Source organism: Tachysurus fulvidraco, chromosome 13, assembly GCF_022655615.1.
Source record: "Tachysurus fulvidraco isolate hzauxx_2018 chromosome 13, HZAU_PFXX_2.0, whole genome shotgun sequence".
Taxonomy (NCBI): domain Eukaryota; kingdom Metazoa; phylum Chordata; class Actinopteri; order Siluriformes; family Bagridae; genus Tachysurus; species Tachysurus fulvidraco.
Genome location: NC_062530.1, coordinates 5,738,282 through 5,753,644, shown reverse-complemented (window position 1 = coordinate 5,753,644; position 15,363 = coordinate 5,738,282). Strand labels below are relative to the sequence as shown.

Sequence of the window (15,363 nt, the reverse complement as noted above, 5' to 3'; positions counted from 1 at the left end):
AAATATACTTGTTCAATTACAGTTGTATTTCCCGAGGTGAAAAATACTCCCGAGTGTTATTGAAAGTGAATATTTGTACTTTTACTTGATTATGTTTCTAAAAATTCTTTGAAACATTAAAAAGCTTTCTGCCTTTCTCATACAGTCAATGTCTGTTTCAGTTTAGCATTCATCAATTTCAGGTTGAATAACATCAAATTAACTATCAAGAATCATGTCATTTTGGTATCTATGTCATGTCCATCTCAAGCTACACAATGTATTTAGCAGGATAGCAATCTGTGTGCAGATAAGCCACTGAGCTAAAGGCTTCAAGCTTCAAGCTAAACTTGAAGACGAACTCCCTGATTCAACAGCAGGAAAATGTTTCAATACACTGGACTAAGCAATGACTCATCTATAGTATACAGAGTTATTGTCTTTGTATCTGTGGAAGAAATGAACACTGATTTATTTGGAAAAATCGTGTTGAGGTAAGTTTGCATGGTAACCGTGCATAGTCAACTAAGTTAGCATGTTTTCTTTGCTAATGTCATTTATATATATATATATATATATATATATATATATATATATATATATATATATATATATATATATATATATATACATTTAAGTAAGTACATTTAAAACTGATTTTACCCCTGATTATTTATCAGAAATATAAGAATGAACCTTATATCATATATGAAGAGAGACAGATAAAAAAAATGTTGACAGGTTTAGAAGAAAAATACTTTATTTCTTTATAAATCCACATGTATTATCTATGAAAGCATAAAATTCCATCCGAGGACTTTTTTATTTTCACGTGTAATTGAAATCAGAGATGGCTGAAGGTTTACCTCACATACAAATACATACACAGTAATTTAGGGGGGAGGACAAAAAAAAAAGAAACAGTATTTATTTCATCAGGCAACCTTCAAAAGAGGCCTATTTTTTATTGGACGTGGTCAGAAATGTCTGTGAAGGTCAGTGTCTGGGCTCTTAATGTTTTTTTTTTTCCTTTTTGATATACGTGAAATATAAATGCATCAGTGCGTGGTGACTAAGAAAGCTCTGGTGATGTCTTTTCTTCTTCTCTTTTTTTTTTCCCCCAAACGAATCTCTTGTACATCCATGCCTGATTACCAGTTGAATAAATGTTCAATGTCCAGTTCCCTTTATAAGGGAGAAAATTCAGAGTGATTGATAGAGAATAGAAGAGTGGAATATCATAATGTGCCCAAAAGTACACCAAAATGGATACTTGCTATCAGTATGTCTGTACTTCAATGGCGCGTGCGAATATTGGCTTTCCACGGAGTGTTATGCATCAAATTGGAACATTTCACATTTCGTCCAGAAATGTGAAATATTTCAGAATATTCCTTTGACTTTCTGCAGCCTGGACATCCTGCGGTGACTGAATAGCATGAATGAATCATGATGTCCATTTAGTTTCCACAGGTTTGTGAAAGAGTAGCGACAGATTCCATTAGTGATGTGTTTTCACTCATCTGGTCCAATAGTGATGGTCATGTTTTCATATTATTTTCTCTAAGAGTGATGGCCTACGTGTAGGATAGAATTTTGCCCATATGCCCCATACAGGCTAGTTAATATCCATTGTTTGTTAAGAAGCTTGCATAAGGGACTGAAAAGAGTTACTGGCTTCCACCCACCTCTCCTCCCAGGAGTGTATTGGCTCCAATCCAAGGCAATTTAATTTTCCATCTAGACTGAATTTGCCTAGGAGAACAAGAGGTAAAGGTGTTAGAGACAGCTGTCTCCTGAAAACAACATGAATCATTGCACAGTTTGTGGTAAGACAACTCAGAAATTTTAAACAGCAGTAGTCATGCTGTTACGAGGAAAAGAATGAACTTATCTAGAAAATCTACCTCATCATTTATTTATCATTTACATTACTTCATTCAGGTTAGTCATTCTAACATGAAGTTGGCCAGCGAGACAAAAATAACAGCAGTTGACCATCCACTTTTATCCCTGCAGTTGCCCAGAGTTTTGCTGAAGCCTTTCATACATATGCATGACTCATCAGATCCTCAAATGAGCAGCATATGGAAGGTAAATTCAGCATGGTAAAAACCTTGGGCCTCATTTATCAACCTGGAATCATTTGGAGAAGCATTTACAAGCAGTATGAAAATGAAAATTCAGTTAGTTTTTTTAAAAAAAAACAACAACAAAATTGTCCAATAACAATGCAAATACATGTATAAGGAGACTAACAACTTCACTTATTCACTATCACGTATTTATTTCAATACATTTATTTCAAATTAATGGGTTGTTGGTAACCTAAAAATCCATAATAACACAATAAACTGAAAAGAATTAGACTAGTGGAAATGCTGCAATGGCTGAGCTGCATTACTGGAAGATTTAGAACAAACAATGCTTAGTCAGCATCACCCAATTTATGGATTTTTTATGTGATTTGGATTCATCAATATACTCTATGTACATGAATAGAACGAAAACCAGCAATACTTTAACTTCTAAATCTAGCAGGAATCTTTAGCCCAGTTACACACAACTTTGGTTCAGTTACACACAACATTTTCAGGCAGGAAAAGCTGGCGAAGCAGCTACTAAACAAGCCTATGATAAATGGGTTTCCCCTAAACCACCTTCATTAGCATCAACCCTTGTTATCAATCAGTAGTTACTACAGGGGAAGCCATTCATATATTTCAGAGTGCTGAGTTAACAATGCAATAGGAGAGAAAGGGTTTCGATGCCGGTAGCTATCTGCAGGCAGCAGCAGGCCAGCACTAAGCCCTCTTCAGTTAGCTATTTTTAGCACTGCTGCAGTCAGGAGGGATTCTGGGTGGGAAGTGCTGTTGGTAGGAAGACAGTGAGGAGGTTATGGCCCACTTTAGACAGCACACAAACAATAGTTAATAACCTCCCTCAATATCTGTCCCATGGCGGGACTTCACTTTAAAGATTAGCCCATTTGTCTCTATATCTCCTCAACTCTATGTCTTTACCCCTTCAACTCTGCCTGGATGACCCCTTTCACCGTTTCTTATCATAGTTTCCCCTCCACATCATAATGCTCTTATCACCTGCATCATATATACTTGATTTTCTTCCTTTGTTCCTTTTTTCATCTCCTCCTGCTGCTCTTTCACAATGCCCTCTATCTCTCTCTCTTTTGAGATAGAAATGAAAATCCTATCCAGGTGTGCTGTAGAACACAGTGTGCCATTCATCTATTTTTCCCCACTGCATACAAGACATTGCATTCAAGACAGTGACACAGCAAAAGCACATAAAAAATATAAAATTCTGTTAATGAAAAGTGAATAACTAAAAGGATACATATTTAAGCCTCTGAACCTCATAACCCTGTGAAATGCAAAAGAAACCCGAAACTCTCTTTAACTCTTGTCCACATAATAAATCACTCTGCAAAAAAGATCAGTGTCCATTGATTTTCAGTAGCTAGGGAAAGCTTTTGAAATTTCTCCTTCCCTCAGATCATGACCCTCACTGAACCTGACATCCTTCACCTGCCAGTCATGCTGGAATTAATTTCTGTCAGTGTAAGCCATGGTTTCATCACTGAACCACCTATTTCACTGTTTTAAATCCACTTCATGCCCTCCATAGATGCACTTCTGTTGAAACCTATTCCCTGAGAGGGCCCTCCTGGGCTATGCACCAATGCTAAATGGAATTGGCTCCTCCAGGAAGTGGTAACGTGGAAGGTCAAAAGACTCAGCTAACAGCCATTATCCTTTCTTAAACCTAAGAAGAGCAAATGCAAACCCACCCATGCAGACATACTCAGAGCTCCTTTCAAGCTCAAGCAGTGCAGATGTGGAGGAGAATGATCTCTTAAAGGCACCAAAGCTACAACTAAAATAAAATACAATAAATAAATATATATAATAATGTCTCTAGGGTGGTCAGAGGACTGGTAATTGGTTTCCCAGAAAGAAGGAGAGAACCCAGCATGAGGACGAGTGGCAAGCCATGTGGGAAACTTATTCCTCACCATCCTCCCTAGTTCTCTTTATGCGTTTATGTGCTGTGAGAGATTTGTGATTTTTATCATGATTGCTTATTCCCACAAGCACTTAGATGTGTAGGCGGGGGCCGAGGCAGCAGCATCCACAGCAGCCACAACAGCAGCAGCAGCAGCTCAAATGAAGGGATTTTCATCATTTTCATTGTGGAGCTGTAATGCTGCAATGTAAAGCTTATTCAAATACACCCCCTGCTTCATGCATATACTAACTCTAACCATTTGCAAAGAAAATGCTTGTTATTCCCCAGCAGGCATAATCATACCAAAGAAAGGCTGGTATGTGAAGGTGCCTAGCAAACTTCCTTTCCTTTTTTATTGTAATATTAATAATGAACAGCAATTATTACAAATATTAATTCAGGTCTCATTACCTTTACAAAGGAGAAAAATATTCATAGGTCTACTGAAGCATGTGTCTACATTTGGAGAGCAAATTAAAAAGAGAGAAACTCTCCAGCTTTGCTATGCTGCTCATGTAGTTTCCTCCAACAGAAGCAACCTGCTATAGCATTTTAAATCTTCAGCTTTTGGGTCACATACAAATTTGAAATAATATAACCGGTCATATCTGTTGCTTGTCCTCTGTAAAATGCAGCACACACTTCTCATGTTACCACCAAGAAATGCTACCACCCTCACCCTTAAGGCTTCAGGATTAATGATATAGTCAGCTGATCACCTCCTTTTTCAAGCATCAGTTCTTTTAGCCAATACAATTTAACAGCACTAGTAATTCCCAATTGTGTTGTTCAGCTCGAAAGCTAACTGCTCTTCGATTACCTTCAACAAAACCAGTAACTGTTGTCCAGTGGTGTAGTCTATTTTTTTGTAGTGCGTATACTGTGATTTTTTTCCCCCTCCCAGCCTCATACGCACCCATCCTAGAGCGACACCCCATAGGCACCACCACACTCACTAATGCATAAAATATGCATCTACATGTAATTTAGAGCATTATTAAAGACTGCTTATGTGTCATCAACATTCCAATTTATTATAAGCAACAAAAGACAGTCAGCTAATAAAACCTGTGCTCCAGGTCCCATATTCATATAACATTTAAGGCTAAATATAGCTCTTAAAGGTGTAGTTCACCCAAAAATGAAAATTGTGTTTTTCCTCAACCTCAATTTGTTCCAAAACTGTATGAGTTTCTTTCTTCTATTTAACACAAAAGATATTTTGAAAAAAAAACAACAACACAATTTTCATTTTTGGGTGAACTATATCTTTAAGAGCTACATTTAGCCTTAAATATTATATGAATATGGGACCTGGAGCACAGGTTTTATCAGCTGTCAATTTTCAATGTACATTTAAGAGTGAACAATGAACATTTGTTCAGTTTTATCACCAACTCTTTCATTGCAGAATATTATGAACTGAATGAACTGGTAGTTTACAAAGCTTTCCAAATACATTTGTACTCGGGCTGTGGGTGAAATGTCACCCGAAGCTGCTGTAGCTTTAGGCGCAGGCTTCCGAAAACACACAAAGCGTGTAGTTTGAGTCTGCTTTTGTTTCATATCTTCTTTTACATTAGTTAGTTAATTTCAAATTTGCTCTGAAAAAGACCGCCAAGCAACTCATTTTCCTCCTTGGTAGGTGACGTCAGATCGGAAAGCCCCAATGGTCCAAAAACGTTAGTGATTGGCAATCGCAACCACAGTCTGTGTTCGCAACACAGATTGGGTGAATTTATGAATGAAAGTTGTGTCACAAAACGACATTGTTACGTATCCTCACGCTTTTTAAGTGGGTATATGGAAATCCTTGGCCTTTCCTAGTGGGTTTATGGCGTATACCTGCGTATTACGTAGACTACACCACTTCTGTTGTCGATACAACTTTACTCTCGCTGTCCTCAAAGAAAATCTGTGATTTCCATTACACACAAATTCAAAAACATAACTTCGTAGAACTCCATGTTGTGTTTCGTCATTTACATTCAGAAAATACAAAATTTACTTACAAAACTAGCTTGCTTTTTTGTTGTATTGCCTCAGGGATAGTAGAAGGCTAGAAAATCCTTTTATTTTCTCCCTAAAAACTATAATCTAACAGCATATTCAAATTATTTATTAGATCACTATTTACTGTACATCAGAGATTGCTAGCATTTCTGACTGGGATTGTATTCTTTGTAACTCTAAAGAGGACCTGTTTTGCAATCCATTCTTTGTCGAATGCTGCATTTATTGTTAATTCCCTGGTAGTATCAAGGATATTCTTTTCTAATTCATCAAATCTCTGGCAATCGGAATAGGTTTAACTGCAAGAATAATAAAAAAACAAACAAACATTGGAAATAATGTATATTGATTGGCCTCAAGGGCTGGTAGGCCGACATTTAGCCTATCCTTGCTCTGATGCTAATGTTTAGCAAACAAATCACAGACATACAACATCTTACCTTGGAAATGAGGAAATCCTCAGTAAGGCAGAGACACCCCAGAAGGAGATAAAAAAAATAAGCAGAAGATGGGAAGGAGGAGGAGAGGATGGGGGATGGGATTTGACCCTTTGTTATTGCGATACTGAGTCTTCTTCTTTGACTGACTTGCCGTATTCTGGATTTAAGTCCACCACTGTGGTGCCTTTAAGTGCCCCATAGCCTCCCTCCTGAGCACCATAACTCTCTGGTCTCTCCTGACTGAGAAGCATGGATGGTTTATTTGCTGAAGCAGAGGAAGATGATGATCGGGGTGGTGGAGGGTTGGATGCCGCTCCTTGCTGGCCACCGTTGGTCTGTGAGCAGACGTTGCTGACGCGCTCTGCCTTTTGCTTGTAATGCTGGCTGTGCAGCTTGTACTTCATTAGCAGGATGAAAATGAAGACGAGAACAGAGGCCACGATGATGCCTCCAATGACAATGATCATAGTGCCTCCCAGGAACTGATCATGGAGTGAGCGGCAGTGGTGGTACTCACGCTCAGTGCTGAATGACACGCAGCCGACAAGGCGTGTGGCCGTGAGTGCAGTGACTCCATCATCGTAAACGGCTAAGACACAGAGATCGTAGTCTCGCGCAGAGGCCAGATCACTCAGCTGGAACAGCTTGTACGAGGCTGGAATCATCCTAAGAGAAAGAAATTTGAAAGATGGGTAGAGTTAGGACAAAGCAAAAAACTGTGTTATTGATTATATGTATTGGTGTACAAATATATAAAAATAGTTAAACACAGCAATCAGCAATCAGTTCAATTGAATTACTTTTGCGCAATTTATTTGACTCTCTGTAAGATTGGCAGTATCGATCATGAACGGCAAGATGAGTTAGAGAAAAAAAATGAAAGCAGTTGTTTTGAGCAGTCGATGCCTAATTGGCCACACTGCAGACTGAAATGGAAAGGAAAAGAACACTGCTGTTCCCCTAATAGCACAGGTGCCACTTAAACATAAATAATGATAATAAGAGACTGTTGGTAACTAAAGTCATGTTTCTTCCCTTGCTTACACTGGTAAGTGACAACTCACTGATTTTACTCCTACTTTGTCTTGTTAATACATTAAAAACAAGGTCCTACTAGGTTATCCTTGAACATTGTTTTATATATATATATATATATATATATATATATATATATATATATATATATATATATATATATATATATATATATATATTATATTCGTGTTTTTGTATGTTATTTTTAATATATTTTATTATTGCAATACAATATGTAAAATGATAAAAAGTCTGGGAACAAAAATATTTTGTAAACGAGCAAAGCAACTGGAATATAATGGGAAGTGCTGGCTAAATAGTGTTATAGATACCACGCAAGTGCTAATAATCAGCTTACTGGGGAAATCCGTAAATCACTGGCATAACCAACAGTAAAACATGAGCAAGGGTTAAAACCAGGAAGCTCTATAAGAGTCAAATGCCAAAGAAAACAAGAAATTAGACTTTGCAACAAGACAAAGGAACACAAGGGTAGAAATAGACTAATCAAGGGTTAGATGGAAGAGGCAATTAGGGAAGAGATGGGGTGGAGAGAGGCCCAAAATAAAAGCAGTCCACACTGCAATTTAAACAAAAGCTAAAATTTTATCACTCTTTGTTCTCATTAAGAAGTTGAAATGGGCGGTGTTGAGATTTATAGCTCGGGGAAGCATTTTTGGATAATCTAGCTAACATAAGTGTTCAAGAAATTTAGAATCTCAATTTTCAATCTACTTGAAATTTGAAATCCAAACAAATATAGCCATTTTTTACAATCTGTGCTCTCTCCATAGCAATATGCACAAAACACATGTGCCTTCTAGCCTAAATGCTAGTGCAAGATGGGATGTTTTCTAAAAAGACAGATAACATAAATGTTCTGGATTGTTCCCTAAAGGCATTGCAGTACAAACATCATTGTTACAACAATAGAGTGAGTGACACACTCAGCGCTCTCTTCCACTAAAGTTCTTCACAACTCTGGCCTGATTGATTGGATCTTAGTGGTCATTGTTTTTGTTGCCATTATAAGAGAACAAGGCACCACAGAGATGGTACCTTGCTCCTTTCTCTTTAGCAGAGATATTTATTGTTATTTATAACTAGGAGAATGGTATTTACTGCACTGAAAAAAGATTCTGCCTTTGTAGATGGCTTTTGCATGAGCTGTGTGCTATCGTTGAAGCAGTGCAGCAAGAATCAATTCAAAAATCGCTGGCAGTGTGAAAGAATCCAGGGTTCCTAGTTCGATCCTGTGCTTGGGTTACTGCTTTGGATGTTCTCAATGTGAATGAACTCTGAATGTGTCTTTGTGGGTCCTCCAGGTTCACCTCCAAAAAAAAAAAAAAACTTATAGGTTGACTGTTTTCTCTGAGGTTTTAATAAGTGTGCATAGTGCACTGAGACTGACATCTCATCCAGGGTGTATTTCTGGCTCGTTTCCATTGGTCCTTGGATACACAATAAACCTGACCAGCGCTTAGTGAAGATGAATGAATGGTTGCCAGATGCTCACTAATGTGAATGTGCTTCAAAATAAAGTATAATCATATTTTAGAAGACAATATTGGATATGTAGAGGACGGGTAAGGTTAACACGTGACCATAACAGGTGAACAACTGACCCTACAACTTTTGCTGAAATTAATTTTGACCTCCACATTATAGCACACTTTTGTGAACTGTGTCTGCATGTAAATATAATGGAAGCTCTGCAGCAGGTTAGTTTAGGGTTGTCTGAGTCATGCATTATTCAGAGAGAGGGACAGATTCTGTCTGGCCTTTACCACCAGTGCTTCATTTCTATTTATCAGAATAACAGCCGCAGGACCTGGTGTACCGGCCTGATACAATGAAGACCAGCTTACGACGGCTGTGTGTATATGTGCGTGTGTGCGTGTGTGCGTGCATGTGTGTGTGTGTGTGTGTGTGTGTTGGCTTAATCTGACAGTGAAGGTAATCCTGCATACAGGAGGCACTACTGTTTAATGGTTAGTGCAAACAAGGTCGCATATCACACATTTCATTTTCATTTGGCATGCATCATCTTTTAAAGTGGTCACTACAGCAGTGTGTGTGTGTAATACAGCACATACTGTACATACTTGCTCTTAACGGTCAAATACAGCCAATAAAAAGGAAGAGAAATTAGCATAAGTAAATGTCAAAGACCGCATACAGTATGTAGAACATAAATATGTGCTAAATATTTTTTGCAGCATCCAGGACAGTACGTTTTTCTTATTTCTCAATGTACAAGTCAGAGCAATTAGGTTGTTCTCAAAGTAAGAAGAAAATGCACTTAAAGCAGTTCTTGCATATTAAATTAAATTTTGTTTGAGTACAGTAAAGTGGAAATAGTGCTGATGGTACAAGATTTACTCATCAATGTATGCCAAAATACACCAAAAAGAGCAGCCTTGGTTTTTCCCCCAATAAAAACTGGTACTGAGCTAATTAGTATATGATTCTGGAATGACTGACAGTTGAGAAGGTGTTTTGAACTCTGCCGCATTAAGCGACAGCCCCTAAAAGCTCCGCCCACCTTCCCAGCATGTCAAATTACTAATATTTCAGATAGAGCTCTCAACGTAGCTCAATTTTTCCACTTGAAAGAATAAGGAATGCATTAAAAATGTACTGTGTTATGAGTTGTACAGTTTACCGCATTATTACTTCCACATAATCCCCATCCACTTTAGTCTAACTACACATTATGCCCTTTTTGTGGTTTGCAAGTAGACCGAACAGAATTTAAACATACCCTGGTTTTCAAACTGTCTTGTTCTCTGAAGGTCACATTCTAATGAGGTGATACGCTAAACCTGCAGTGTGATGGCTGCAGAAGCTTTAGCACAGAAGTTGATGGACATATAAGTTATTCTTCCCTCCATTTCAGATACCAAGGTGCTCAGCCTGCCACTGATCTGTCACCAAATGCATCAAGAAGGGGTTGTCAGGGGGTCAGACAAAGCCTGCTACTTTTGGTATATGTCAGAAATGTGCCGTTCTATCATCATGTGCTGGAAGTCGTGCCATTTAATTACCTGTTCACAGCACATAGGGGAAGAAGATGGAGAAAAATTAATGGTGGGAGGCTTTCAAATGTTGACAGTTGACAACTGAGCGTAGCATTTTTTGACAAGCCCACCTAATCATCACCACCTCTAACTTCCCTTCTGCTGAATTCGTCATTCATCACCTTCACACTTCAGCCAGCGCCATTCCTCTTTAAACCAGACAGCTCTAACCCTCCACCAACACACAACTCTATCATATACCTCATGTATCCACAGGATCCCTGACATTTGCTTCTGACTTCAAACACTGCCTGAAACTATCACTCGGAATCTTTCTTCCAGTCATCAGTACCGGAAAAAAAAAGATTCTATGGATTACAAACACCTACTGTTTGTAATCTGCCATCTGTTATTATTTCTTAATTTATCATCTATAATCTCACCAATCTTGTCCTCCCTTGCTTCTATCAATCCCACCAGCTTTTTAAGCTTTGCCTTCGAACACCGCAGTCTTATCTGCATTCTTGCTTTAACTTTCTTCTTTTCCAACAGGTCACACGATCCTAAACTTATTCCTCCCCAGTTCCTTTCCATAATTCTTTATCTTGACCCGAACATCAAGTTTAGTCATTCGCCTCTTCAGTTATTTTCTCAGCATCTTCCATGATGGAGCCCAGTATTTAATTGATTCTGAGCAATGTTTTTATTTCTTTTTTGCAATCATCAAAAAAACCAAACTACTTTCTTGTTTTTTTTTGTTTTTTTTGTTTTTGTTTTTTTGCATAATTAACAACATATTGATTTTTGGTGTGCATCTTTTTATGCTCTTAATCTGTCCATGGAGACATGGCAGAAATTAATTATTCCCTTACAGATGATTTCAATGAGAAATCACAAGAGACAGTAATGAAAGGACCACTGCTGAATATTAAAAAAAAAGGGGGAAAAAATATTGTAGCCACTTTACATGGCAAAAAAAAAAAACAAACAAAAAAAAAAAACTCTGGAAAGAAAAAAACAATCAAAATATCTGTAAAAACATCTGTAAAGAAAACATCTGTAAAGACAGATGAACTAGTGATTTCTTTTTCAGTCACTGAGAAAGAAAAGTCTATACACATTTTTGAATGTGGCATAAATCATGGCTGGTTGTAACTGGTGAGAATAAACAGTTAATTTACAGCTTGTGTTTTTATTTCCTGCCCCTGTGTGTGGTTTAAAAATAATGAGCACAAAGCAAAGGAGAAATGGATGGGAAAGTTTGGCTTTAAAGAAGAAAGCCTGGAACACCACTGCGGTTTTGCCTTGGTTTTGAGGTCATTCTTTTTTCCTTTGTCATGTGCAAACTTGATCGTACCGTAGTCACTTTTAATGTGTTCTTCCCTTCATCTGTATGTAAATGATGAGACTCATCATGTTTCATGATCGTCCTCATACAAATCCAGATCTCAGTGCTCCAATGGGAATGGACTCATATAGAAATATATCTACTGGATCATTCCTTTACAAATGCTCTTTCATCATATTGTTGTGTCGCCATGCAGTCGGCCTTCATTTAAGGTCGTTTGCATTGATTCGGAAGGTTCTGTCTAAAATAAATAGACAAAAAGCCAACAGCAGGCCTATTCTCCTGCAAGCTAAATGGAGAATCAATTTATTAATGAAATAGAATATCAACTTTAGAAAGCTATTTTCAGTCATTACAGTTTGATGAGCTATGATGGTACATTGGAAAGGAATAATAAGCTAAATGCACCAACCAAATGGAAATTTACCAATATGGTGAACCATTAGACCACATTTATTGCCATTATGAATTACCTTCTGAATATAGTGTTTGCGTCATACATTAACTGTTTATCAACTAGAAACCATTAACTTTATTATCATGTGGCTTGTGAAAAAGATGATTTCACATAATATATGACACAAATCTTTGAGGCATAAACAATATGTCCATTGTACCTTTACTTACCTGGGATAGTTTATCTATAAAACTGATAAAAGATACATAAGCATGTTTTAAGGTGCATTGTAAAATTATACAGTACTTTCATTCTAATAGCATAAAATTAACACCTGCCAACTTGCCCATTGGGTGAAAATTTGCATTTGCATATTTATTAAGTTTTTTTTTTGTAAATAATTGGGCATTATTTGTCAAAGTATGCAGAGCCAGATTTATTACAGGAAAAATGGCATTTATTATATACACCTATGTAGAGCTATACATAATGGACGTTGATAAATCCTACACAATCAGAACTACTCTGCTTATGCACAGACAAACACACCCTTACACATAGAAATGTCTGCAAATAGAAATATAACATATGTTTAAATTATATTAAGTAAAAAAAAAAACATTGCTTCCTTGCTGTCGCTGCATTTTTTTTTTGGCCTCTCAAAAAGTGGGTTGACTTGCTGGCAGAGATCAACTAAAATTACACTGGGTAAACCAAATCGACTGTACCAGTTCTCACTCTCAGCAAATAGGTTCCTGTGATCCCTTTAAACACTTTCCTTGCACAAAACTATAAGTGGCAAATCTTCAAGCAACACCTCATCTTTGGCTGACTGACATGACTGACAGACACTGTGTGGGATGGGATCTCCTCATCATCCCATCTCATGCAATTACACTTTCCTGCATGATTGCACACATTCTCTCACAAGAATAACATGATAAATCATCCTCTAGGTGTTGAAAACTGCCTAATTGTTGCAAAATAAAATAATCTGAATTGTCTCATTAACAGGTTTGTTTTTTGCTATCTCCTTTACAGTATGAATGGATATGTAAGCCAAAATGAACTGAAATGTTCATTGCAGTGTTGCAGGATATTCAGGATGACCCAGGAAGCAGATACTTTAAAGAACAATAATAATAAGTCTTTATCTTGTTCTACATCTTATGCCATTTATCTTCTGGATAACAACTGCTAGCATTAACATTAATAAACTTAAATAAAGAGAATTTCTTTCCACAACACATGCCAATCAGATAGACTACAAGGAATTGTACATATTTCATCTGACACTTGCTTCAAAAACTACAAATCAGCCATAATAGGAATATTCTTATTCGGAGTAAGACACTTAACCGAAACCTTAGTCTTAGCTGATCATGTGTAAGACAGGAAAGATCTGTGGATTCTGTGAACTCTGACAGATGCAGTAAATGTCGCACAGTGATCCCTGCAGAGATTCAATTCCAAAAAATATTACCATCTGGTGTTGTAAATAATAAATCAGAAAGCCAAGTCACACTAACCTGTAAATGAGGATTTCATCCGTGGTGCTGTTGTATTGGATCTGGTACATGCGAACCCCAGGGATATGGCTTTGTGAAGGCCAGCGGATAGTGACCGATGTAGCTGTTATCTCGGTCACGCTGACCCGCTGTTCCACTCGTGTCTGCCCCCCACTGCTGTTTGACTTGATGGAGGTGGGCATGTCTGAAGGTCCTGGTTCAGGTTCAAGTTTAGGGTCATAATGTGGCGAGGGGTTCACCACAAGTTCCACAGGGGCCGTGGCCTCTCCAGCTGCGTTAGACGCTATACAAGTAAACACACCTGAATCTTTCACTGTAGCTGTAAGGATGTCTAGAGATCCGTTCTCATAAGCCGTTGTTCTAGATGTGTTCGCAATCAGTTTGCCATCCGGACTCACCCAGTGTGTTGTAGGTTCAGGATCCCCCACAGACCTGCATCTCAAGCTCACCTCTTGACCCTCCATTACAAACATCTTAGAAGTGTGCCTTGTGATCATGGGTGGCTCACACACAAACTCCTCCTCACGTATAGTCCAGAAATACTTTCCAGCTAGTTCTTTAGGAGAGGCGCATGTCTCAAGGTCGTCCTCCCGTGTCAGTCTCCTCAGCCAAACCAGCTCACAGTTGCAGTGCAGTGGATTTCCACCAAAGCTCAGTACTAGTGCGGTTAGTGGTGAGCCCTTTGTTTTAGCATAAACTGGTATGCGCAAGAACAGTGGGTCTGGAGGAATCTTCTTCAGCTTGTTGGAGGTCATATCCAGCCTTGCTAGCTTGTGCAAGTTGGAAAAAATGCCCTCAGGCACAAACTCGATAAGGTTGTGATCCAAGCTAAGTGTATTGACACTGACAAGAAGAGCTATGGTGTCCCATGGGACATTTACCAGGTTGTTATAGGACAGATCCAGATCCTCTAGAGTCTCTAGGAAGTCTTGGAAGGCGCCGTGGGAAATGTGTTGCAGCTGGTTATTGGCAAGGATTAGGTGGCGCAGATTAACCAGGCCTTGCAGGTGTGTGTCATCCAGCGCCGTCAGCCGGTTGCCATCAAGGTGAAGCGCATGAAGCTCCTGCAGGTCAGCAAAGGCATAGGGCAGAATGAGGCTGATAGTGTTGCGAGACAGAGTCAGGTGGATGAGGCTGCTCATGTTGGCAAAGTCACGGTGTCTGAGCGTGGTAATGAAGTTGTCCATGAGCCGAAGCTCGGCCGTTTGCCGGTCAATGTTGGGCGGCACGAAGAGCAGGCCTGTCTTGGCACAAAGAACTGTGTAGGAGGGGAGGAGATTCTGACAGGTGCAACGCTTTGGGCACAGCATAGCTGCAATGGGCAGCACCAACAGAGACAGGCACAAGAGCACTCGTTCCATGGCTGCACTCCTGCAAAATCAGAAGACAACCAACACAGAGAAAGAGATTTTAGCATGCATGTGAAGTACACACTCTGGATTTCTCTTGCTGCCTCTCTCTCACACACAGACATTCACCCGAGGGAAGAGAAGAGACCTAAATTCTGAGCCAAAACACATTGTACAATATAGACACTCAACAGACAGCAAAAATACATCTGCAGACTGCCAAC

At 38.6% G+C, this 15,363-nt stretch overlaps 1 protein-coding gene across 1 annotated transcript in view; it reads right to left on the bottom strand.

The window, feature by feature from the left end:
* Window positions 1-758: 758 nt before the first annotated feature.
* The window catches only part of si:cabz01090165.1 (uncharacterized protein LOC100333421 homolog), a 163,270-nt gene continuing 148,665 nt past the window's right edge, over window positions 759-15,363 (bottom strand). The window contains exons 3-5 of the mRNA XM_027179574.2: window positions 13,791-15,161; window positions 6,462-7,127; window positions 759-1,734 (exon numbers count right to left, since the gene is read on the bottom strand). Of these exons, the coding sequence (XP_027035375.1) occupies window positions 6,575-7,127; window positions 13,791-15,151 (1,914 nt within the window). The 5' untranslated portion in view covers window positions 15,152-15,161 and the 3' untranslated portion in view covers window positions 759-1,734; window positions 6,462-6,574. The remainder of the gene's footprint in view (window positions 1,735-6,461; window positions 7,128-13,790; window positions 15,162-15,363) is intronic.